This window comes from Dermacentor albipictus, chromosome 1 (genome assembly GCF_038994185.2).
Source record: "Dermacentor albipictus isolate Rhodes 1998 colony chromosome 1, USDA_Dalb.pri_finalv2, whole genome shotgun sequence".
NCBI classification, from domain to species: domain Eukaryota; kingdom Metazoa; phylum Arthropoda; class Arachnida; order Ixodida; family Ixodidae; genus Dermacentor; species Dermacentor albipictus.
In genome coordinates, this window is record NC_091821.1 from 67,526,084 (window position 1) to 67,549,839 (window position 23,756).

General features: G+C 43.2%; 1 protein-coding gene across 20 annotated transcripts in view; it reads right to left on the reverse strand.

Moving 5' to 3' along the window:
• The window catches only part of CaMKII (Calcium/calmodulin-dependent protein kinase II), a 255,507-nt gene that overhangs the window by 71,597 nt on the left and 160,154 nt on the right, over positions 1–23,756 (reverse strand). For all 20 annotated transcript variants that reach the window (XM_065438258.1, XM_065438256.1, XM_065438253.1 and 17 more), the window contains exons 6-9: positions 23,282–23,354; positions 21,733–21,835; positions 16,550–16,633; positions 12,075–12,169 (exon numbers count right to left, since the gene is read on the reverse strand). In XM_065438258.1, coding sequence (XP_065294330.1) covers positions 12,075–12,169; positions 16,550–16,633; positions 21,733–21,835; positions 23,282–23,354 — 355 coding nt within the window. The remainder of the gene's footprint in view (positions 1–12,074; positions 12,170–16,549; positions 16,634–21,732; positions 21,836–23,281; positions 23,355–23,756) is intronic.

Genomic DNA, 23,756 nt, shown 5'->3' on the forward strand with positions numbered 1-23,756 from the left:
AATGAATGGCATAACTTTGAATTGTTACAGACCATAAGGAGTGACGAACGCGGTCTTCTCTTGGTCTTTTTCATCCACAAAAATCTGCCAATAACCAGACCACAGGGCTATTGATGAAAAGTAGTTGGCATGAAGGACAATCGAGGGTGTCGTCAATGCGACGTAAGGGGTAGACGTCTTTCTTGGTAATGCAGTTTAGATGACGATAATCTAGGCAGAAACGCCATGTGCCATCTTTCTTTTTAACAAGCACCACAGGCAATGCCCAAGGGCTCAGCGAAGGTTCAACAATGCCTTTCGCAAGCATCTTGTTCACTTCATCTTGAATAACCTTACGCTCTGAAGCAGAAACACTATATGGCTGGCGATGAATAGGACTGGCATCACCAATATTTATGTGATGCTTAACAATTGAAGTCCAGCCCAATTGGCGATTGCTGAGGTCGAATAGGTCGTGGTAGGAAACCAAAAGGCGACACAGATCTGCTGCTTGTTCAGGCAATAGGTCTGCAGCAATCGTATGATGAAATGTTGCGTCAGGGCAAATAGCATACTGTGGACATAGTGAAGAATCTGAGCAGACGTCTAGGGAAAATGTTGTGACGTGGTCATCTCCGATAGCACGGAGCACTGCAACCGATATGCCCTTGGGTGGAACTTCCTTCGTCAGGCCAAAATTAATGACAGGGAGGCATGTCTGGTTATCGGCGGCGGTGACGACGGAGTGGGGCACAGTGATATTGCGCATCAAAAGGACATCAAGAACCGGTGTGGCGACGTAATCACCATCGAGCACAGGAAAAGATTAGAGCAAATCGACGAAAGTCAAGGCTTTAGGTGGCAGGCGGACGAAGGCAATCGTACTAAAGGTGTTCGGCAGTTCAGCACGAATATGCGCGAGTAGAGGAAGTTCAAGGCCGAGGGTACTGGCAGAACAGTCGATCAAAGCTGAATGCACCGTAATAAAGTCGAGTACGAGGATTAGGTCATGGGAGAATTGGTCAGCACTGTAAAAAAACAGGAATATGGCGGCCGGCAATACTTATACGGGAAGTACACATTCCAGTGACGTCAACAGCGCTGCCATTGGCCACGCGTACGGCTCGAGTAGTAGGAGGTGTGAGAACTTTCCTCAGTCAACGACAGAGGTTACAACTCATTATGGACACCTGGGCTCCAGTATCTATTAACGTCGTCAAAAGGACATTGACGATGTGAACATCAAGTAAGTTCTGGTTCGTTGGGAGCGTCAATGGAGGATTTCGACACGACGAAGATGATGCAGCACTACCTCCAGGAGCTGCATGGTCTAGTTCTCCGTCCGGGATGGTCCATAATTGGTCGGCAACGAATAGCGGTGTGGCTGGGGCGACGGGGACCGACAGCGCTGAGGTGACGGTGAGCGAGCAGGAGGACCGTCATCAACGGATGCGTCAGAGGTAGGAGGCATATGGCAAGGCGAGTAACGGAGCGGGTCAGCATATGGGCGAGGAGACGGGGAAAAGGAGCTTGAATACGGCGACGTCCAGGACGTGCGGCAGTCACGAGCAACGTGGCCAATGCGGAGGCAACGGAAGCAAATGGGCTTGTCGTCCGGAGTTCTCCACTCAGTAGGGTTGTGGTATCTGGAAGGGGAATACAGATCGCCATGAGGCGAAGCAGTCGGCACCGGTCGGGCGTCAGGTCGAGAGACGGAGCAGGCAACAGGAACACCTAGGTTTGCAAACTCTTGCCGTACAACTGCCTGAACAAGAGAGATTGCCGGGGCTGGTTGGTCAATAGTGGGTTCAAGTGGGCGTGAATGGAATGGCATAGGACTTGTAGCCTTGAGTTTGCGGCGAACAATACGTGTGACATGCTCATTTAAAAGTGGTGAAGCGGTAAGGTCAACGCAGGACGACGTCGCAGCCGTGTTAGGGAGCTGGGAGAACTGTGGAATGATGCGGCGGCTTTTGGCGAGTTCAAAGTGGCGGCGCGGCATTCCTTGATAATAACGTCAATAATGGACACATTGTTGAAGACCAACAAGTTGAAGGCGCTGTTCGCAATCCTTTTGAGTATGTGGCCGACTTTGTCAACCTTGGCCATTTTCTCGTCGGCTTTCCGGCAAATAGTGAGCACGTCTTGTATGTACGAGACGTACAATTTAATAGAAGACTGAACTTGGGTAGCAAGCTCTTTTCTAGCAGCCAGTCAGCGCCGACCAGTGGGATTTCCAAAAAGGTCGATGAGCTTCTCCTTGAAAGCATCCCAGCTAGAGATCTCGTCCTTGTGTGTCCAGAACCAGACACGAGGAGTTCCACACAAGTAGAATAGAACATTGACTAGCATAATGGTAGAGTCCCAGCAGTTGTTTTGGCTAACAAGCTCATCCAGGTTGAGCCAGTCCTCAACGTCGACATTACCTTGTCCGGAGAATGTGCCAGGATCACGGGGATTGGTAACGGTAACATATGTTGTTGTTGGGGTCGCAGGAGTAAAAGGAGACAAGGTATCATCACCGGGAGCTACAAGGTATCATCAGACAAGGTATCATCACCGGGTGTTATACATTTCTGCTATCATAGGCGAGGATGTTTTTGATTCACAGATCAAAATACGTGGATAGAAAATTTTCTAAATGTCCGCCACTGTCTCCACAATAACCGAAAATAATTCCTGGTTACGGCCCTGCAGCTCACATCTTAAAGCACCCTGCAAAACAGTTGGTATCGCAGAAATGCAGTTTGTACACTTTTGTACAGACAACTGCAGTCAATTAGTGCAGGTGACAGTGATTTGCTTTAATGGTGCAGGCCCACACATTTCTTGAAGTGTTCAGCTTTGTGTAAAGCATTGTTTTCCATGTGAGAGAAGGCGCGCTGAGGTGGTTTTGTTGGACAACCATATATGATGTAAAAATTCCACTGTTTCCCCGTGAAATGGCCAGTCCCAATTTATGAATTAATAACCGATATGTCAAGAAATTGCAATGACCAGCTCTAAGAGGTGAAAGGGACTATAAACACAAAAGTTATACTGATAGAGTATACCTACAAGGATAACACTCCATGTACAAAACTGCAGTAAGTGAAAAGGGTGCCTAAGATAGTGAAAGTGCGCAGAAAATGTTTAACACAAAGTGGAGCTCTATGCAAATGAGGCAATAGCTGTGAAGAAGTTTAAAATGTGGCCTTTACTAAGTCTCGTAAACTGTCTTGTGCTCTACAATCTGAAAAGTAGATTGAACCACAAATCAATCTACTGCTAGGCAAATCTGAAACCTTGTACTAATGGAACCCACTGAACCACAGCGTAGAGGGATGTGCACACAAGAGATTGCATTCATATGGGCTAGAAAATATCGTCTTTGTTAACTGGCATCTCTGCGTTCATACATGCTTGAAGAAAAATTGTTTACCAGCTGTTATCCCTTTGGCACCCGGAAATGGAACTACATGGCTAAAAGCGATTGAAACTTAAAATACATGCTGCATTCATTGAACATTTCGCATTTCTTCGCACGACAGTGATTGCCCTCTGACAGCTGCACCGTGGTTTCGTGCCGTACTGGCCAAGCTGCCTGTCAATATGGGAACCCATCTTTGATAGTATCTAGCAGTAGCAGCAGCAGCCACCAGGCCAATAATCTGCAGCTTTTTATGGCCAAATCATAGACCACTCAACTAATATGTCAGGGCTGATGTTACTTAAGTTAACCTGAGGTAATTTGGTGAGGCAAAGTTGAACTCATCCTTTTAAGTGCAATTTATCCAGTAATCATAATATATTTTTTGAGTGAAACGAATGCAAATTGAGTTGGGATAAATCAAGCTTCCCGACTACATGGAAGAGATGAAATGCACGGAGTTTTGTTCATACTTCCTTTAATCCATTTTGCCTGTTACTTTTCACATTACGAGGTACAGTGGAATCTCGATAAACGGAAATAGCTTAAACGGAACCACCGCTTAAACGGAACACTATCCTCATGGTTGGTTGGCCAATTTTGTATTCATGGAATGTTCTCTGTAATGTCTCTCAGTAAATGGAACTCTTGATAAACCGAACAAATTTCCTTGGTCCCTTGAGGTTCCGTTTAAAGAGAGCCCACCGCACTACAGCGAATACAAAATGTTAGCTTGTTTCTGTGTGCTTTAAAGCACACAGAAACAAAGCGTTGCTTGCAGCATTTTCATCACTGCCAAGAAAAAGCAACTGAAGCTTTACAACTTTTCTTGAAATGGCAAGAAGACTGGATAACTAATGCTGCATAGCCTAGATTATGTTGGCATGCAATTCATAACTTCTGCTCACTTGAAAATAATGTAGATATGTTCTCAAGCAAAAATACAGGCAAGGTGAAAAGTTATACAAAAGAATTCACTTTGCATAACAACGAGAATGCGAATAAGTACATACTAAAAAAATTTAGGTTTTCATAAAAAAAATCTTTATGAAAAAGGTGCCTCTTCGGCTACACGTCTCAATTTTTTATATTCCATGGCTATTGTAATATCTTAAGTCAGCACCCACTTTCTTTTAGTTTGATAAGATAAACTGAAATTTAGCTACCTTCGAGAAAGACACCACAGACTTCACAAACTGCTGACAGCATTGATGCTTATCAGCATAGTATGGACACCTTCCATTGGCTGTACACAACAGTTTTCTCTGTTTCTCCGTGACACACACGTTCATGTACATGTGCACAATATTGCGACAGGGCAGGGCACTTCTAACAATCATGCAACAGTTTGCAATCATGTCTCTCTAGCAATATACACTAAAGCCTCTTTATAACGAAACGGGATATAACAAACTAATGGATATAACGAAGCAATCGTGATTCTCCTTGAAATTCCAATAGACACGCATGTATTGAAAACCTCGTTTTACAAAGCTAAAATTTCCTCACAATGGCTATAACGAACCTTTCTTTTAGAGTGCAGCTCTTTGGTGCCCGTTCCTGGATTTCGTGGCGCCGTCGCGCCTCGCCATAACCAGCTCCATAGGCCAGCATGCTGCTCTAGCTGCGTGCGCGCCTGGCGCCATCTCTTACGCACGGCACGAGCCTTGCTCTCTTCACTCCTCTTCCAATGGCACCCATGTGCAGCGACAATCAGAGCACCGGCTCAGTGGCGGCTGATCTCTACGATGTGTTGCTGCCCAAGCCGAAACGCATAGCCGCCACCGTTTGCCACTGTGTGTAACCTTTCCCCCCTCCTACCCTCCGTGGCGGCGACCCATGAGAGCGCATGGTGTTCTCCGGTTGCCGAAGCGCCGGCTCAGTATCAGCGGATCACGGTGTGCGCTTTCCAAGCCGAAACGCAAAGCCACCTTCAGTTGACTCACTAGCAGTGTCAGCAGCGTCAGTCAGCTGCTGCCATCTCTTCACCCCACAACATTCCTATGTGCCTACACACTGCCTCCCGCAACCTCCCGATAAGCGAGGCAGCTGCACCAAGCTACGCTCCGTTTGCGGCGGCTGGTGCGAAAGCTTTCCCACCAGACAGATTGTCCGAGGCTCACAAACGGTTTATATTATAATATAATCCGTCTGCCTATATAGGTAGTTTATTCTCAGCCAGTTCTTTCTGAGCCATGAGCGAGGCAACCGGTGGAAGTCCTTCTTCTGCTGCTGCTGCTAAACAAGCTGCCCGAGCAGAGGCCCAGCGCCGTCACCACCAGAATCCAGAGGTGTGCTAGCCAAACCAGGCATTGGTGCAGCAAGTCTAGCATATATCCATCTATTTCTCTGACCACAAAGCTACCTTCATGACCATCAAGAACGGGGAGTATAGTGTTTCCTGAAGAAGTGAAGAATAAAAAGTTGTAACTGTACATACGTCTTGCTGGAATTATTTTCCTCAGTACACAGAAAAGCCGAAACAGCTGAAGAGCTGCACTCAAATTTCGCATTAGGAAGTAACGTGATCATAGGCAACTTTCCTTTTTCAACAAGTAGCATTTACTGACCATTTTGGTACCCGTCAGATCAATGTCTTATAGTGCGCAGCGGTTGCGTCCCCCATGCGCGTCTCCCGTGGAACTAGTGCACCCGCCCGCTCTTCCGCAGCGTGCGTGGGGCAGCACCAACTGCGGTTTTGTTGTTGCTTGTCAGTGCCATTGTGCACATCAACGATATCAGTGTTTCTATCGGTTCATTCATGCAAGTTCCTGCCGCCAGAAAGGAGATGGATGACGGCAAACAGAAGCGCAAAACGCTATCATTCAAGCAGAAGATGGCTATGCTGAAAGCCATCGAGTCTAGCATGAAGAAGAAAAAAGTGACTGAAGATTTCGGCATAGCGTTGAGCACTCTGTTGGCGATTTTGAGCAGCAAAGAAGCTGTCACCAGTCCTGTCGCACGTGGTGTAAAAGGCAACAGAAAGAAGCTGCGAACCCCCGCTTTCGAAGCTGCAGAGAAGGTGGTCTTCAAGTGGTTTTTGGATGCAAGAGCAAGCGACACTCCTGTGAGTGGAGCACTGTTTCAGAGCAAAGCGAGGGACTTCGCATGCATCATGGGGCACGACGATTTTGTGGCAAGTGTCGGCTGGCTGCAGTGTTTCAAGGAGCACCATGACAACGTCGGCAGGGCTTTCAGTGGGGAAGCGCAGTCTGTCGACTGTGAAGCTGCAGTGGTGTGAGTGGAGACAAACGTTGGACAGCTGCTAGAAAAATACAGTGCCAAGGATTTGTTCAACACTGATGAGATAGCCTTGTTCTACCAGATGCTGCCACAAAAAACCTTGGCCCTCAAAGGAGAACACTGCCAGGGCGGAAAGCAAAGCAAGGCTCGCGTAACACTGTTGCTTTGTGCCAACATGGATGGGTTGAAAAAGGTGCCGGCCCTTATGGTTGGCAACAGTGCGTCACAATGATGCTTCAAAGGCAAACAAAAGCTCCAAGTGAGTTATGTGTCCAACCATAAGGTTTGGATGACGAGATAAATTTTCGCACAATGGCTGTGGGGCAAGCTGAACCGGAAGATATGCCTGGTACTGGACAAGTGCACGGCCCACCGCATTGCCGCTGTGGTCAAAAACATCAAGCAATGCTTCTTGCTGCCAAACTGCACTGCAGTTGTGCAACACCTCGACTAAGGAGTTATCATGAACTTTAGCAAGTGTGTGATCGACCGGATTCTGCTCAATATAAGCATGACGTGCAAGTCCACGATCGACTTGTACATGGCGATTGAGATGCTACAGGCTGCGTGGATGGCTGTATCGGCAAGCACAATCGCTGATTTCTTCCGGCATGCCTCATTTGGCGTCAGCAGCAGCGGTTACAGCTAAGATGTCAGTGCTGCCGCCAATGAGGGTGCCGCGGGCAACCAAGCTCTAGCGTCATGGGACGCTCTCCTTGACGCCGGCGTTGTACCCGACTGCAACACCTTCTGCACGTATGTCAGTGCTGATGCTGACGTGGTGATAACGAAAGAGCTAACGGAGGGGAAATCGTGCACGCGGTAATGGGGGTGCCTAATGATGACAGTGACAAATGTGTCGATGACAGCCCGAAACCTAATATTGGCAAACCTGACAAACCGACGCCCGCACAAGCGCTGAATGCGGCAGACCTGCTGCACCGCTTCTTTGGTGCTCATGATGACAGCAAGGACAGACTCAATATTGCGGCTGCAGCTGAAAAACCTATCATTCGCCTGAAGAAGACGCGGCAAAAATCTATCAAGGCCTTTTTTTTCAGTGAAGTGAGCTGCCAGCTGGTGTGCTGTTGATCGATCAGTGATGAGCCATTTGGCGTGAATAAAGTAGCGATTTCTTGCTGTCTTTTTTTCACTTGTTTTTTCCATGTGACGGCAGTTTTCTTTTTTACGTGGCGGGCTGCTGTGAGATTTGGTGGTGAGTAAACACTCTCTTGCTCTCTAATTGCAGATAGAAATGGATAGTGGCTATAACGAACTAGTGGTTATAACGAAATAATTATGACGCCCCCTTCAACTTCGTTATAACGAGGTTTTACTGTATGTGCAACAGATCAAGGAGGGAGCAGTGGTGCTGCTGCAATCGCAGCACAACAAAACTGAGGAAAAAAACTTCCAGGTTAGAAGTCAGCTGTATAAGTAAGGAACTTGAACCAGCCTAAAGAGACAGCAAATAAGAAGTAGCTGCCACACCCCTTCTTGCATGTTGTGTCTGTTTATGCTGGCAAGACTTTCAACATAGTCTGCCAATAAGGCTCCAAGTCTAACTTTTCTGCAATCCATTTGCACTACTTTTGAATATAAACTAAGCAGTTTAACATCCAAAAACAGCACAGTGAGTTATGAGGGATCCCACAGTTGAGGGCCCTCAAAATAATTTTGTCTGCATGGGGTTAAGTGTATGAGCGCTCTTGCATTTCACTCCCCCCTCCATCAAAATGTGGCTGCTGCAGCCGCACCTCAAGCCAAAATTAGCATAAACTCAAACTTCACCCCTTTAGAGTAAAAGCTTTCAAATTCTCGGTACAGGTTATACGAACAAAAATGCAACATTCCTTCACCTCTAGATTAGTTCGTAGAATTTTCTCTAGGTGCCCTTTAATATCTGGATCACCGGAAATGCAGCACTGCTGTTGCCATCTTAAAACAGACACTGACTCTATCACCCTCACATATAAGGCGGGGAGTGACTTCAAGGCTAAGGATTCTGGGGGAAAACCTCGTGTTATATTCGAATAAATACAGTATGTGGAAAAATGAACACGTCTGAAAAATAATGTGACAGAGATTCACTCTCAGTAGTGCGGCATAATCATTTCTGTAAAGTTGCTCCTTACTTTCAGTATGACCAATCATATATACTTCCTCAGGCAACTATTATACTGCAGCCCTAATTTCTAAGTTGAGTGTCAAAGCAGTGAGAATTTTTTTCAATTTCTGTGCCCCAAGAACTATTGTGATCAAGTGTATTTGCAATTTGTAGGCATTCACTTAACTGTCACTGACTCTGACTTCATGGAGCAAGTACCAATGACAGGAAACGATAGCACAGATACCAACACTATCATAGGTAAAGCTTGACAATTACATCTCCTTGCTGTTAACAGATGATCGATTTTTGTTATATTTAGAACTACCAAAGTGCTACATACGCATTAATGAGCGATACCATTAACATGGCTTCTAGACGAGAAGGACAACGACCTCAGCCTGAACTGTTTTCAATGCTTCCTCAGCAGCTCAAGAAGCAGTCCTGGACTACTCCTCGGGCTTGGTGAAAACACACAGTCTACAGATAGCATACGCTGTTGTGAACATCTCAGTCAAATTTTGCAGTCATTCAGGGCACGTGGAGCTCACAAGTGGAGCACAAAGGCACCTTTTTCTCAAACACTATCTTCTTAAACATAGCCTTCTTACCCGTTTCAAAGCTGCCGGCACCTTGCATATGTCGTCATAGGCAAGATTCTCAGACAGCTGCTATTGGCCGGTATCAATCAAGCAAGGTGTTTGGATCAGTTCATTTCTTCATAATGTTACTGTGCATATTTATTGACGCAGTTGACTAAACTGGCTGAAGTAAGCGAAAGTCTGTGTTTCAAATTTCAATACGAATTACTGACTTATCGAAGAAGTCAACTATCGTCTGCTCACGCTCAGCCGAGGCCGCCCATGTAGGAATTAAACTTTGGCCACACTGCTTATCGGGGCCGTAGCCATTGGGTGTCGCTAATTTCGATTAGTTCTGAACATTCAACTAGCTTTGAACCATGCGAAACTCATGGTCAGGCCATGCATACGCTAGCCAGCACACACACACGTCTGGCTGCTCCTGGCTAGACACCTTGGCAGACATTGCTTCACAGTGATCTATCACCAGCACTTCAACATGGGATATTTGGATGTGACTATTATCTGTAGCCAGCTTATCTAGCCAGCCTTATCTTAACTAGCCAGCCTTATCTGCATCAATGAGGCATTTGAGCTAAAGGTAGCCAAACTAGTATGATTGATTATTAATAGAATGGGTTTCCCTGCACGCATATCGCGCTATAAAGCCACTTCTATGATTTAGGTGCATTTAACACACTTGGAATGATCAAGAACAAAAAAGTTCAAGGAAACAGAGCATGCTAAGAAGACCACGCTTTAGGACACTTGCGACTGAACCGATGCTACAGGGAAGGCGTCCACAGGTTTCATCTAATGTGCACAATTTCTGCAATATAATTGTGCCATGTAACATGTGAAACTGATTAAATTACAACCACAGAATCTGCTTTTCCTACTGTGCAGGGTTGCAAAGATAGTTCCCACCCATAAGCAAATTATATGTCACCAGTTGAGCAGATGTATTACAAGATATTTTTTAAAGTCTCACTGCCAACAATAATGTTAAATAATGTGCGACTGGACAGTGGTTGTGGTAGCTGGTACGACGGTGGTGGTGGCGGCGGCGGCGGCAGCATGCTTCAGCTTTTGTTTTCAATTTAACTTCTGAGGCAGCATCAACAGAATGGGGCTCTCATTTTTATGCTTCATTTGATGCAGGCTTGGCACAGTTTGTCATCAGTGATATTGTTCAGCCATGTAAAAAAAAGAAGGTTCTTGGAATGAATATGGCCAAGAGGACATGTTGCATGCCACAATGAAGAACATAACTGTTTGCATCATGACAGCATTATCAACATGAGAAGGAGCCCAAATGTGCACCATGGTGTGTACAACACTTTTAAGACATATTTTTGCCTTTGACACAAGAACTAATTTACACTCTCTTTGGAGATCGAAAACAAAGCTGTCTAATGAAAACCCACTATCTGATCACATCCAGGCTAAGTTAACACTCAATATACAGCATAGTCCACTATAAGGGGGTGGACCGCAGTATGTGACTAATGCTGCACCAGACGTAGATGACCAAAACTTCAAGGAGTACAAGCCCTGCAGTACACTAGTGAAGATGGGATATTATACCACTAGATTATGTGTACGCTGTGGTAGAAAGTGCTTATCGGCATATCAAGTGTGACGAGCACTTGACATGGCAATAAGGTATGTCAAAGCTCTCACAGCACCCTTTATTATAATTTTTTTTTTTAATGTTCACTATTCCATGCAGCTTGCCTTGACAGGAATATTAAACCAAACAGTGCTCAACAAGCAGAACAAAAAAGCAAGATCCTGAACAGGATGCAGAAGAGGACGCATGATTCACACATTGTATGTTACAAAGATGCTTGCAATGGTGTTGCACTCGCTATTGGTCACATACACTGGTTTGCTCCATAGCGATAGACCACTTTACATGTACAGCACAGTCCATTATTAAAGGGACACAAAAGATAAAAGATAGGTTGAAGTGTATTAGTAACTTACATTTCTACGATACCAAATAAGTCATTATTGATGTGGCGTGAGGCTTCATAAGCCACACAGGACAAAAAGGAATGGCGTGCGGTGTCCCTGCACTAAGTTTCCACATCTGCTTGCCAAAATGCCGTGAATTTTGACACCATCTGCTCAGGCCTAATTAGTTGTTTAATGGTAAAGGCGAACTACTTTGTATTCTAAAGGTCCAAAGAACTCAACCAGAGTTTCAAGAACTTTTACTGCACCATACCAGTCCTAACACGAGGAAATACTTTGAAATTCATGACATTGCACTGACGTACAGATCATTTAGCCTTCATTTCTCTTCTATTAATGAACCTCTCACAGCTAAATTAGCAAAGCTATGGAAAGCTATTTTATCAGCTTAAATTGATTCAGTATTTCTCTAGCATATCCCTTAAAATGAAACACCTAATCAATAATAATAGTCATATAACTGCTACATTTCAACTATGAAAGGGAAGAGAACCTGACATGACGTGTTAGACATGCAAGCATTAAAAAAAAAAATCTGTAGGTCATGGCACCATTTCTTTGCTGCAATTGATGGCAGAATATACCAGTTAGTTCAGCCTTTATGAGTCGACCATACTGTACATCCACGATATAGTGCAATCGGTAAATGTCATTCTCCAGTGTACTTTAAAGGCTTTACAAGGGATCGGCTGAAAAGACTACAGGCATTTCATTTCAACATAAGCTCTTGAAGATTATTACACCAAGCAAAAAGAATCAGCTCAAAGGAACTCACGTCATAGGCCCCAGCCTTGATTTGTGCATATAACCTATGTTGATCTTCATCCCAAAATGGAGGGTAACCAACAAGCAAGATGTACAGGATGACACCTGTAAAACACAAAAGTTGGTGTATACACAACACAAAGCTTTAACCCAATATATGGTATCATGATCAGGAAAATTATGTAACTGTTATACTGTTTGTCGTGTCCCATACAGGGCTACTCTGTTTAGTTATAACAAGTACACACAAATGCACATTGGCACCCTTTCGCAGTTATATTGAATCTGAGAAGTGCTTGCAAATTAGATAAATGTAAACATTTCCTTTTTTAGCAATATTTTCCATAGACCCAACCACATTCAAAGAGACGAGGCAAAGCCAGGAAAATAACACAATGCAAGTTTCCCAGAAAATAAGTCATGTTGTAGACAGTCTAATGAAAAGTGGCATACAGGTCGGACTAAAGAAGTAAAAGTATTGACAAAAGTGTGGCTTATTCCTGCATGATTAATAGTGAACTGTGATCCTATTTAATGTACTTCATCGAATTATCAATACATCTTCGATAACAGCTTACCCATTTTGCAAGCTGCGATAGAACTGCTTACATACACTGTTGCCACTTTCTGCTTTAGTGCTTCTGCAGTGTGAAAATAATTGCCCTTATTTCACCTTGGGACAGAAAGAAAATAAACACTGCACGACATTAAATATGGCAAATGCAGTGGGTTTTCCTGCACTGGGATTTCTCTTGTCCGCCAAAAGCTGCTTTACAGACAAAACATTTTGTGAAGGAGCACTGTCACTACACACAATCTATTCACTGTTACGATTGCTGCACCCACATTTTTATGCCATTCATGAAATATCAATCTCGCATGTTCTCACAGCTTGGCCATAACATGAACAATGCTACTAGTGCCTTGTCCAATCCTTCTAAGGTTGAAGACTGGGCATATTAGTATATCATACTAGAAGTTGGATTGCGCAACATTTAGATGGGTCCCACAGATAAGAAACACACACAGAACAGCTGCTGTGTGTGTGTGTGTCCAATCCCATAATGCCCATACAAAGAGGAGCATGCCAACTACGGTCGAACTTAGATATAACAAGTTCGGTTATAATGAATTCAGATGTAATGAAGTAAATCTAGACTACTTCTTGCCAATATCACTGTGTAATGAATATGTGCTTATAATAAATACCGGACATAATGGAGATAATTTTATATTGGAAGCGAAATTGTTATAACGAGGTTCGAGCAGACTTGTGCATAACAAAAGGGATGCAATTAATTACTTGTAATCAATTACATTTTTGGCAGTTTTGTAATGATTTGATTACTTTTTACTCGGTAACACTCAGTAGAATTCAATTACTCTTTTTAGTGATCAATCAGATATGACCAATTACTTTATTGACGAGAACCTTTAACAGGTGACACAGCTTCGAGCAGTTGAGTTTGATGGGAACTACAGTAGAACACCTGCGATCGTGCCACAAAACAGCTTTGTAAATGTGCATCTTCAGGCAAGCAAACTTGAGCGTTCAGTATTTGTTTCCTTATTTGAATTGAACTGGTGCTACTATGACTTGATAGAGATGGCCATTTTGGACATTGATGCCAGGAATTCACCTACAGACAATTTTAATGCGATTGGCATTCTTAGGGTACTCGACACACTTGCTGGGGTCTGACTGGCTGTCTATCAATCTATACCTGTCTCTAGTCGTTTTCTTGCCAACTTAGGTCACTGGGTGGTCCATGGTATGGACAGGTAGCACATTTGCCTGCTGTACTAAGGGAACAGGGTTCGAAACCAAACATCGGACCAACTTGGTTCAGCCTTAAATGCTCTTGCTGACGCAGGCATGCCGATCCATCATCATGCAGAACAAGGCGGGGCATGTGGCCACATCAGCAGCGTCACATTCCTTCTCGTTAGCAAACCATAACATGTTGAAGGTTGGTGACCCTTCCCCATTTTATGTTGAGCAAGGCACTTTCAAGTCATTAGTACTGGGTCCTTCAACCATCTTGCGTATAAGGCTGGGCATCAACAGCATGTGGGGAAGCGCAAGTAAGCGTGAAGAATACTCGCTCAAAGATGTGTGACACAACAGTATGAGCTGCTCTTCAATGAACCTCTTTGACACACACTTGGGTCACTCGGTATGTGGCACAGGGTACGTGTTGCTCTTTAATGAACCTCTTTGATGCAAACTTGGAGCACCGGGCATGTGCCAGTTGGTCTATGCCACTTTTCAATTAGCCTCTTTGGCAGCAACTTGGGTAACTGGGTGTGTGCCACTGCATGATGTGATGTGACCTCATGATGTGTCATTATGCGACGTGTTGTCCACTTGCGACTGTCTTGAAGCCAGCGCAAGAAGCCTCTCCAACCTTTCCGCTACTGCCTGGCTGTCGATCCCTAACCAGAGCTGTCCAAGCAGCATGCACTGCGAGCGTTCTGTGGCAGTGCCATGTGTGTCCGGTATTCCGGTAACCACAGGCAAGCTGGGTTTTGACGAATTGGCAGAGGTGTAAGCTAGAGCTCCTCCATACTCCGTACTACTACCGTTGTGATGAAGGAGCTTTAGTGTAGACATATGTGAGTGGCCTCATTGACCTACACGGCCCAGCCACCTGGTGGTACAGAGCTTTACCAGCCAAACACAGACCTAACCTAGGTGGTGTTCAAAACTTCACATCTATGCCATGTTTCCAGTTCCCAAAATTGTGTCCGGCACGTTTAACCAGTAAAAGCATAATCTTTAAGATCTGTTATTTAAATCCAAAGGGCACCCCCCTATGGGACGTAAATTTGGACACCACCTATTGCTGCGATCAAGTGTAAAATGCTTTAAACAATTAAAAAGACAACCTGCTCACGAGTGCACTCCTTCCAAAAATTTACACCAGCAGGAAAGTAGAATCCACTTGGTTACTGCTACAATAACTCTGTGTTTGGTTGAGCTCTACGACCCCAGGTGGCTGCACCATGCAGGTTTGCGTTTGTGCCTCTCCTCGTCCTGTAAAATGCTCAGTCCACTTGCGTTTGCATTTACCGGAATACCAGACATGCCTAACTATATTGTTGTAGTAATCCTCTGGCATGAAGTGACGGCTGCAAACACGTAGATGCAGGTGCTGATCGGATAGTGACAGCCCGATGCGCTGCAGCCACTCCCCTCACATGCTGCCTTGCAGAGGGACACGATGTCGCTACTTGACCTGTTGCTGATCACTAGATTTGCAGCCCACAATGTAACAAGGGTGATCCATGGTGCTCGCAAAAAAGAAAGCTCAAGACCAGCGCTGACCAAGCAGCTCGTGTCAGCACGGAAAACGTTGTAACACAAGCAGACGACACTTGCTGTGTGCCGGAAGTGCTTGAGTGTAGTGATAAACTGTCATTATGTATTCTCTTTCTGTTACTTATTTTTTATAGAAACAAATTAAGCAACATTCCAACTATTACTAACAACATTTGTTCATCATAAAATTGGAAAAACATATTGGTGATGCAACCTGGATAGCCAATACAGCAGCTCACCCAACTGACGTCAGTTGGACCAAACGCGTCAATTGGAATGGGGCTGCTGAAAGCTCAGGGAAGTGGCATCACTGTGATCGGTAGCGATGCATATTTTTAAAACCTTATAATAAATTACGCACTTTACAAAGTGTGCTTAAATGTGTCACTTAATGATCAGAAGGACCTATCCTAACAACTCAGTGCATTCGTACGAAATCGTCAAAATCGTTTCAGGGCCCCTTAAAAGTACAGTGAGTGTTACCAAGTAAAATAGTAATCAATTAAATATAATTACATGCGAAGCATATTGCATACTACATGCAGAGTAAAACATCTGGTTGGGTCTACAACTGTTTCAAAGCCAACAACAGAGCAGTGGTCCCTCATTTGACGTCGCACAGTCCATGCCAAAATAGCGGTGGCTGTCAGTGGGAGGGACTGTCAGTGGGAGGGACTGTCAGTGGAAGAGGCAGTGATTTTAATTGAAATTTAATGTTAAAATGGGCACTGAGACCTCAGTTTTTTGTGTGTATAACAATATGGGGCCTTCTATATATAGTTACAATGACAAACTGAGCATAGCCAGACGACCATGTCATGGCCCCTTGAAGAAATCTGGACAATGGCCACTGTGTTTCTAACTGTACAGCAGTTAACATGAAAATAGGCCGAAAAGTTCAGGAAGTAGAAAGAAAGATCAGGCAGTCTTCTGAACAAAAATTTTGTCTCCCACTAGTACAGCAATAATATGAGATTCAGATGCCCATGACAGTATTGCTTAAAGATGAAGCAGGTTTATTCACCATGAATGAGAAACTTGTAGGGTCTTTGTAAAAGTAAGAGACATTTGCTGCACATAATTTCAATTTGTAAGAATATTTGCTAGATCTGAAATGTAAACCCAGCAGTCAGGAAGAGAAAGGATGTAATATAATCACGTACCACACGCCCATATATCCACGGGTTTGCCATAGGGATCTTTCTTCAACACTTCTGGTGATAGATAACCTGGTGTGCCGGCAAAACCTAGAATATGAAAGCAGGAGCAAGTAGAAATTAAAATTAATTCCTGGGGTGTTACATGCCAAAACCACAATCTGATTATGAGGCACACCACAGTGGGGGACTCCAGATTATTTTGACCACCAGGGGTTCTTTAGTATGCAGCTCCAATGCACGATACACAAGCGTTTTTGCACACCACTCCCATCAGTATGTGGCCACTGCAGCTGGGATCAAACCCGTGACCTCGTGCTCAGTAGTGCAATGCTATAGCCACTGAGCTACCATAGTGGGATTAAGCAAGGTAGAGAGCCACATCAAACATGAAAAGCTCCATTAAAGACATTATTATTGTGAAGTCCAAGAACAATTGAAAAAAAAATAGTAAAGCAGCAGCAGCAAAGGAAGAACTCTGATGTGCAGCCTTTCTTGTAAACCAACTTTTTGAAACCTCCTGCAACAGAACATGCAATTCTGCATATTCAGTTGGGTTATATCATGCAGCACACATAACCTGCACTAGAAATTAAAATGGTCAATTCACCAAAGCACAAAAAATTCAATGATTGAGTTTTACTTACTAAGTTTAGGGCCAATATTTGTATCACAGATGTGAAGGATGTCATTTTTCAAGTTCATACCCATTTTGTAATACTTTTTTAATGCAACTGTGCTACGAGATATCTATTACTGAGAATTACCATCATCGACTTCACTTCTAAAAAAAAAATGAGCATGCTGGCCTGTCAATATAAACAGCTGAGTTCATGCCAAGAAGCCAGCATCAGGCCACAGTTTGTTCTTTCATAATGCTCCTATGGACAACTTAGAGCCATGTTTTCTAATGATACACTTCATTTCCAATTCTTTTTACCCTTTGTCACTGGCTCAGACATGGTTAGTACAACGCGGTGCCACCATTATCAAATGTCACAAAATGAAGGCCTTGAGTTGAAATTTTAATAGTGAATTTGTGACACAAAATTCGACAGAAATAATTTTGCAACATCGAATGGTGTGGGAAACTGACAACCTTGACCATGCTTTACAAAAATATATGTCCAAGTCCAGTCCACTGCAGCCATCACTTGAATCAATTGCTCACTTTCGCTACGCTGGACTGCCTTCTGTGTATGAATGGTGAACAGCAAGCACAAGAGTACTACCCACTATGCTTGGCAGAGATATAAGGTGTAGCAGGTAGTATGTCTCGTTGTATCCCTGTCAACAACAAAGATGACTCAAAAGTGTTCAATGAATGTCGGCACAAAAAAATCAATAAAGATGTCTTATTCTGCAACTCGTAAAACAAGATGTTTAGGACGAGAAAAAAAATAGTTAACACTATTGTTTACAAGGTGCTACAATGCTGATTTAATTGTAAAAAGCAAAAAAGGGGTTCCATTGTGTTTTTATTTATTTATGTAATTATTTACAGAATACTGCAGGCCAATGTGTGGCGTGGCCCAGGCAGGAGTGGATTATTGTTTATACAGTTGTGATACCTAGTACATGACATTCCAGGGAAAAGAAAGAAAAAAAACAGTGTATAGTGCACAATGCAAAGGACTGTGTACATTGCATTAAAACTAAGGAGAACTTTTTTGTGGACAGAAGAAAACATGAGCAGTTCAGAAACTTATGAAATAATTAAGCTGTAGCAAACCAGCGACAGCGCGGATATGAGTCACTGTTTTGCAAACAGGCACACACACACACACACACAAAAAGAAGTGTCTGCTACAAGCACAATTTTTTTTCATTGCAAGTAGTACATTATCAGACATGAATACATCGACAGGCAGAGCATTCCATTCAGTAATTGCTCTGGGGGAAGAACTACAACTTAAAGCAATTTGTGCACACGAAAATTGGAGTTGTCTTGTAGGGCTGATGATGTGTAGTTGGTCTAATTCATGCTGGCTGGAGATAGGGCAAAGGATCAAACTGCGAGTCATGTTTCCAGAGGCAGAAAAGAATTTTAGGTGTGCTACTTTTCTTCAAACTTCAAGGGTGGCAATATTATTTTTATTCAAATGAGATGGAGAATCATGGTTTCCAAAACAAGTAAACATGAAGCAGACGAGCTGATCTATTGACGCGCTCCAGTTTGTTAATGCCTTTTTTTGTGAACGGGTGGTCCCAGATTCAATTCAATTCAATTCAATTCAATTATTTCTTTCTTCATTCAACATCGTCATGAGGATGTTGGGTGCATCGACAAAAAGCCAGGGATAAGCCAGATGACACAGGGATATTCCAATCTCGACTTTACCAGCATGTTGAACACTAATAGTTTGACAAGATGAAGGCAAGTGTTCAAGCTTGTGCCTTAAAGGCCTAGTTTATGCTGAGCAGATGCAGCGACATTATAGACGTGTTTTGGCTGTTTTGGTAAAGAGCCTGTTTTGGTAATTGTGCATTTTTTAGTAGTGTATTGATATTCTATAGGTTTTTTTCATACAGTCTTTTCCTTATTAAGTTTCATTTCTCAAGTATACAAGTTATAAATTACACTGAGATTTCTATTGATTCTTACTTGGTCATCAGCATTAACCTGATAGTAACAATGTCATTGATGCATGCTGTTAAGTCATTAATAAACACAAGAAAAAATAACAGCCTGAGCACACTCCCATGCGGCACTTCTGAGTTTATGGATAGGCACCCAGAGTTCTGTGTGTGATTGCTGCGATGTCAGATGATGCAAGCTCAACAGGCTACCACTGTGCTGTATTCTGCTGCAAAATTAACTTCTGAAAGCGAATCTGAAGTGCACCTTCAGCCACAGTGACTCTGTGGACTCCGCCACGCGGTTTCAGACAAGCATCCGCTTTGGATTGCAAGCATAAACAGAAAGGACCTGACACCACCAGCTTCGTCGTGTGTATGTTCAGAATATTTTGTTTCCAGTGAACGTACGGTGACAAACTCGGCCACCATTATCAAATTGGTATATGAATAAAAGGTGCATATTCAAGTTTGTGAACCACTGCGAATGGATGAAGCCTTCGTGCATGCACATTAAAGTTGTTTTGCTCAAATGCGTTTTAAGATCATCATGCTTGGCAACCAATGTTCTGGTGGAAGATGACCGGGGACATATTACGAAAACAATATGTGCTGACAAAGGAAATTAAGGTGTGTTCTTTTTCATTCTGCAACCAAAGCCATGCCTACCATGTGCTGGCCACCTTTTTCATGTGGGCTCTCCTATGCTTCAGAATCTCACCATCAAGCTGTCTGGCTGATGCTGCGTATTGTGTGCTGCACTATTTCGCATCAGAAAATAAAGTTGCTGTTGCAAGGAGTAGTTGTTTGCTTTTCACCTCTCTCGAAACAGCAAGGTGCCCTTGCACAGGCACCACTGGAGACCTAAGAAAGCGCACATTTTTTTCAATGCAGCATGTGCGTCTCATTGATCGCAACATATTTGCGGCCACTGTCACCAGGTCGTTTTATTGAGTACTCCAAGTTCACGACCCCTGATCGAGTTATTAAGGCGAAAGCCTTAGATTGCTCATGGGTCGAAAATTTGGACGTCCGGAAAATTCAATGGCACCAAAATTCAATGGCACAGAAATTGAGGGTCGAAGCCTCGACTTTTGGTGCGATTCGAACCCACAACCCCAGGTGGGAATCAAACTCACGACTTTTGATGTTTATTAAGGCAAAGTTAATCAAGACGAAGTTAATTCAGGCACTCAAAGACACAACCTTTGGTGCGAGTCAAACCCTCGACTTATGGTCAGAGTCGAACCCACGACTTAGGTAGGGTTAAGTTAATTCATCATCATCATTATCATCATCATCATGAGCCTATTTATGTCCACTGTAGGACAAAGGCCTCTCACTGCGATCTTCAATTATTTCTGTCCTGCGCCAACCGATTCCAACCTTGTGCCTGCAAATTTCCTAATTTCATCATTCCACCAAGTTTTTTGTCGTCTCCAGCTCCGCATCTCTTCTCTTTGCACCAATTAACTCTAATGGTATACCGGTTATCCATTCTACGCATTACATGGCTTGTACAGCTCCATTTTCTTTCTCGTAATGTCATTTAGGATATTGGCTATCCTCATTTGCACTCTGATTTACACCGCCATCTTCCTGTCTCTTAACATTACGCCTAACATTTTTCATCCCACCACTCTTTGCGCGGTCCTTAAGGACAAGTCAAGTCAAGGTACTTAAACCCACGACCTTTGGTGGGAGAAAACAAGTAATAGGAAGTAACAATGCATTTGAATGAGAATGTCAAGAAATTTAATGAATGTCTCGTGAGCATGCAGGCTTTCGCCTTCCATCTTCTTTAGCGAATGCTAAAGTGACTCAACTTTTTTTACAGTTCTTAATTTTGCAAACCTTGATGCCCAGATGCCAGTTAAAGAATGCTCAGAAAATTGTGCCACGAAAATTTTAGGAGTGCGAAAGCAAGCAAAAAGTGTTTCCTCGAAGCTTCGCTAGTTACCAGGATTGGGGTTTATGCTGGTGCGGCACCTCACATGGCATACGGAGACACCCCTGATAGTTGTCACCTGAGTGATACTTTAATAGAGTTCAAAGCTATACATACATTAATAACACATTGCACGTATGTTATGCATAGACAATACGCAGACTTGACTTGCCTCCTATTTCGATCCAGCGGAGCTGTGACACAGCCTCTAGGCCCATTGCTATCAGATATTGGGGCTATATTGAAGCTCAAAGCTTAGTAATGAGACGCTAAACAGTTTCTCAGTCGCAAAAATTTCTTGAGACCTCTCATGAAAATTCGAAAACTTCCCACTCGTCAACAACAAACAGCACATTCGCTGTGCCCCCTCCAACACGATCCTACATACCAGCATGGCACCGGACGATAGATGGTGCTGTTATTGCAAAATGGCAGTGCCCTCTATAAAACGGTCTATATCAAAACCTTTGCAAAAACTGAGATAACATCGATCTGGCCGGCTTTATCACAAACTGAGGCACAAACACGAATGGTAGAGAGAAGCTGCGTAGTTCTAGACAATCCCTCACGAAAACTGTGTTGAAATGAGAGCATATTGTGAATTGTTTTTTTTTATTTTTTTGCATTTTGTGCATCTTGTAAAGAAGAACTGCTCTGCACTTACCATACCAGGCTTGCTGTTCTCCTTGAACTTCAATAGCCAATCCGAAATCTGCCAATTTGACAGCAGCGCCTTTGGCTTTACTGGCCAACAACAGGTTTTCAGGCTGTAAAAATTGTAATATTCATTCTATATCTCATGAGTGGTTTTTGAATAGACAGGAAACTAGCAATGCAAAATGATCGTACGAACACAAACTTGTCCCAATCATACTGTGCTGCTCGTTTCCTTCAATATTAATGACCAAATAGTCAACCAGGATTGTACTGTTTTCAGTTTGACAATGGTTTAAAAATGATTTTGCATGCAAGCTACTTTAAGCAGGGTATAAGATGAAGGTAAGCAGGTAATAACAAAAGTCATATCACAAAACAACACACCTTGCTTGATAAGACTTCAAAACTGCACTTTATTGTGCTTTGATATTAAATGCACCCATCACAGTATTTTATCGTACTTTCACAGTATTTCTTAAGGGTGCAGTAATAAATTTTAAGCATTTGAAACAACAAGCTTGGCTCTTTGGTTACTGCCCTATTCTGGCTATGAGGAATGCCAGTGTGAAGGGTTTTGGATAAATTTTGACTACTTGGAGTATGGGAAAATCTTAGAACAAGCTCTCTTTAGATGAAAATTGAACCTATAACAGTGCTTAGCTACATTAATTACTTTGCACCAGAACATCATACCTGCTTATTCATCACAATGGTACACAAGTTAAGGTTTCTGTGTACATGTCGAGTTCAATGTACCAGCGCAACAAGTGCAGTTAATTTGCACAAGCTTAAATTACTGGAGGAATGGCAGTGTGAAGGAATGTGAAGCACTCCTGGCGCTCTCTGCTTACATTGCCATTACATGTGAATTCATACCTATGCTTCTTAGTGAGATTCCATAATTGAAGCAAACTGAACAAAACAACCCAAAACAAAAATCATTGTAGCCTCAGCATAAGATGCTTGTCACAAGCCTACTTCTGCATCGCCAAAAAAAGCTAGGCACACATAACTTAAATTCAAAGCATGTTATCAACATCATAAAAAATTTTTTGTAAAAGACTTCTTGCCTCTTTCTTACCCTATTCCCGAACTATACCTTTCATTTGCTAAAAGCCCAGAAAACAGACACATCAACTGCTGCTTCTGTTTCTGCACGGTGGCTGAAGCTAAACTAAAAATATCCATATGTAAACAATTGCAGCTGTGGATTGAACACTTCGTGACTCGATCTTCTCTCTCTCTCTTTTTTGGTGCATGAAAGTTAGCACTGAAGACTGGCGTTAGCTTTGAAAGCTCTTGCCACATGAAGTGGCTGTACTTCGAAGCTGTAAAACATCACCACCATCAGGAAACTCATGCTCAATATGGCCAGTCATATTCTAGCACAGCATGTCCACCTTTTCACAAAAGCTCTGTGGCTGATGCCATGTTCAAGACTGGGCTGTAAGGAACATGGACTAGTATAACTGAAAAGAGTTGAGGCCTTGCCACTGCACGAAAACTGCACTTTAGTATTTTCCTTGTATCTACACAACACAAAAGTACATACATACCTTAAGATCTCTATGAACCACATTGTTCTGATGACAATGGTTCACACTCTCCAGAATTTGTTGAATGCAGTGGCTAGAAAAAAATGAGAACGTCAAAACCAATACTAAGCAGGAATAGCGAGCAGGTTGTAGAATGCTCAGTGTCTGCTTTTTGTTCCACCTAGCAGGCCAGGGTCACATCAGTGAGGCGATGCCATTTGAGACTGTCAGATGTGAAGTGTTGCGTAGTTTACAGCTTCATTACAGATTACGATGTGGTAATAGACAGAAGTTGGTAGAAATCAACAAGCTATTCAATGGAAAAAGTTTGGAAGACTATGAGCCGATAACAAGAACCGCAACCATCACGTCTCATTGTGGGGCTACTATAACAAACCTGGCCCTCTTATATGAGCGAACAGCACTATTTATCTAACATCCTCAGTACTGGAGCATGAGAAGGTGCCACAGTAGTTCCCTAGAAACCTGATGGTGT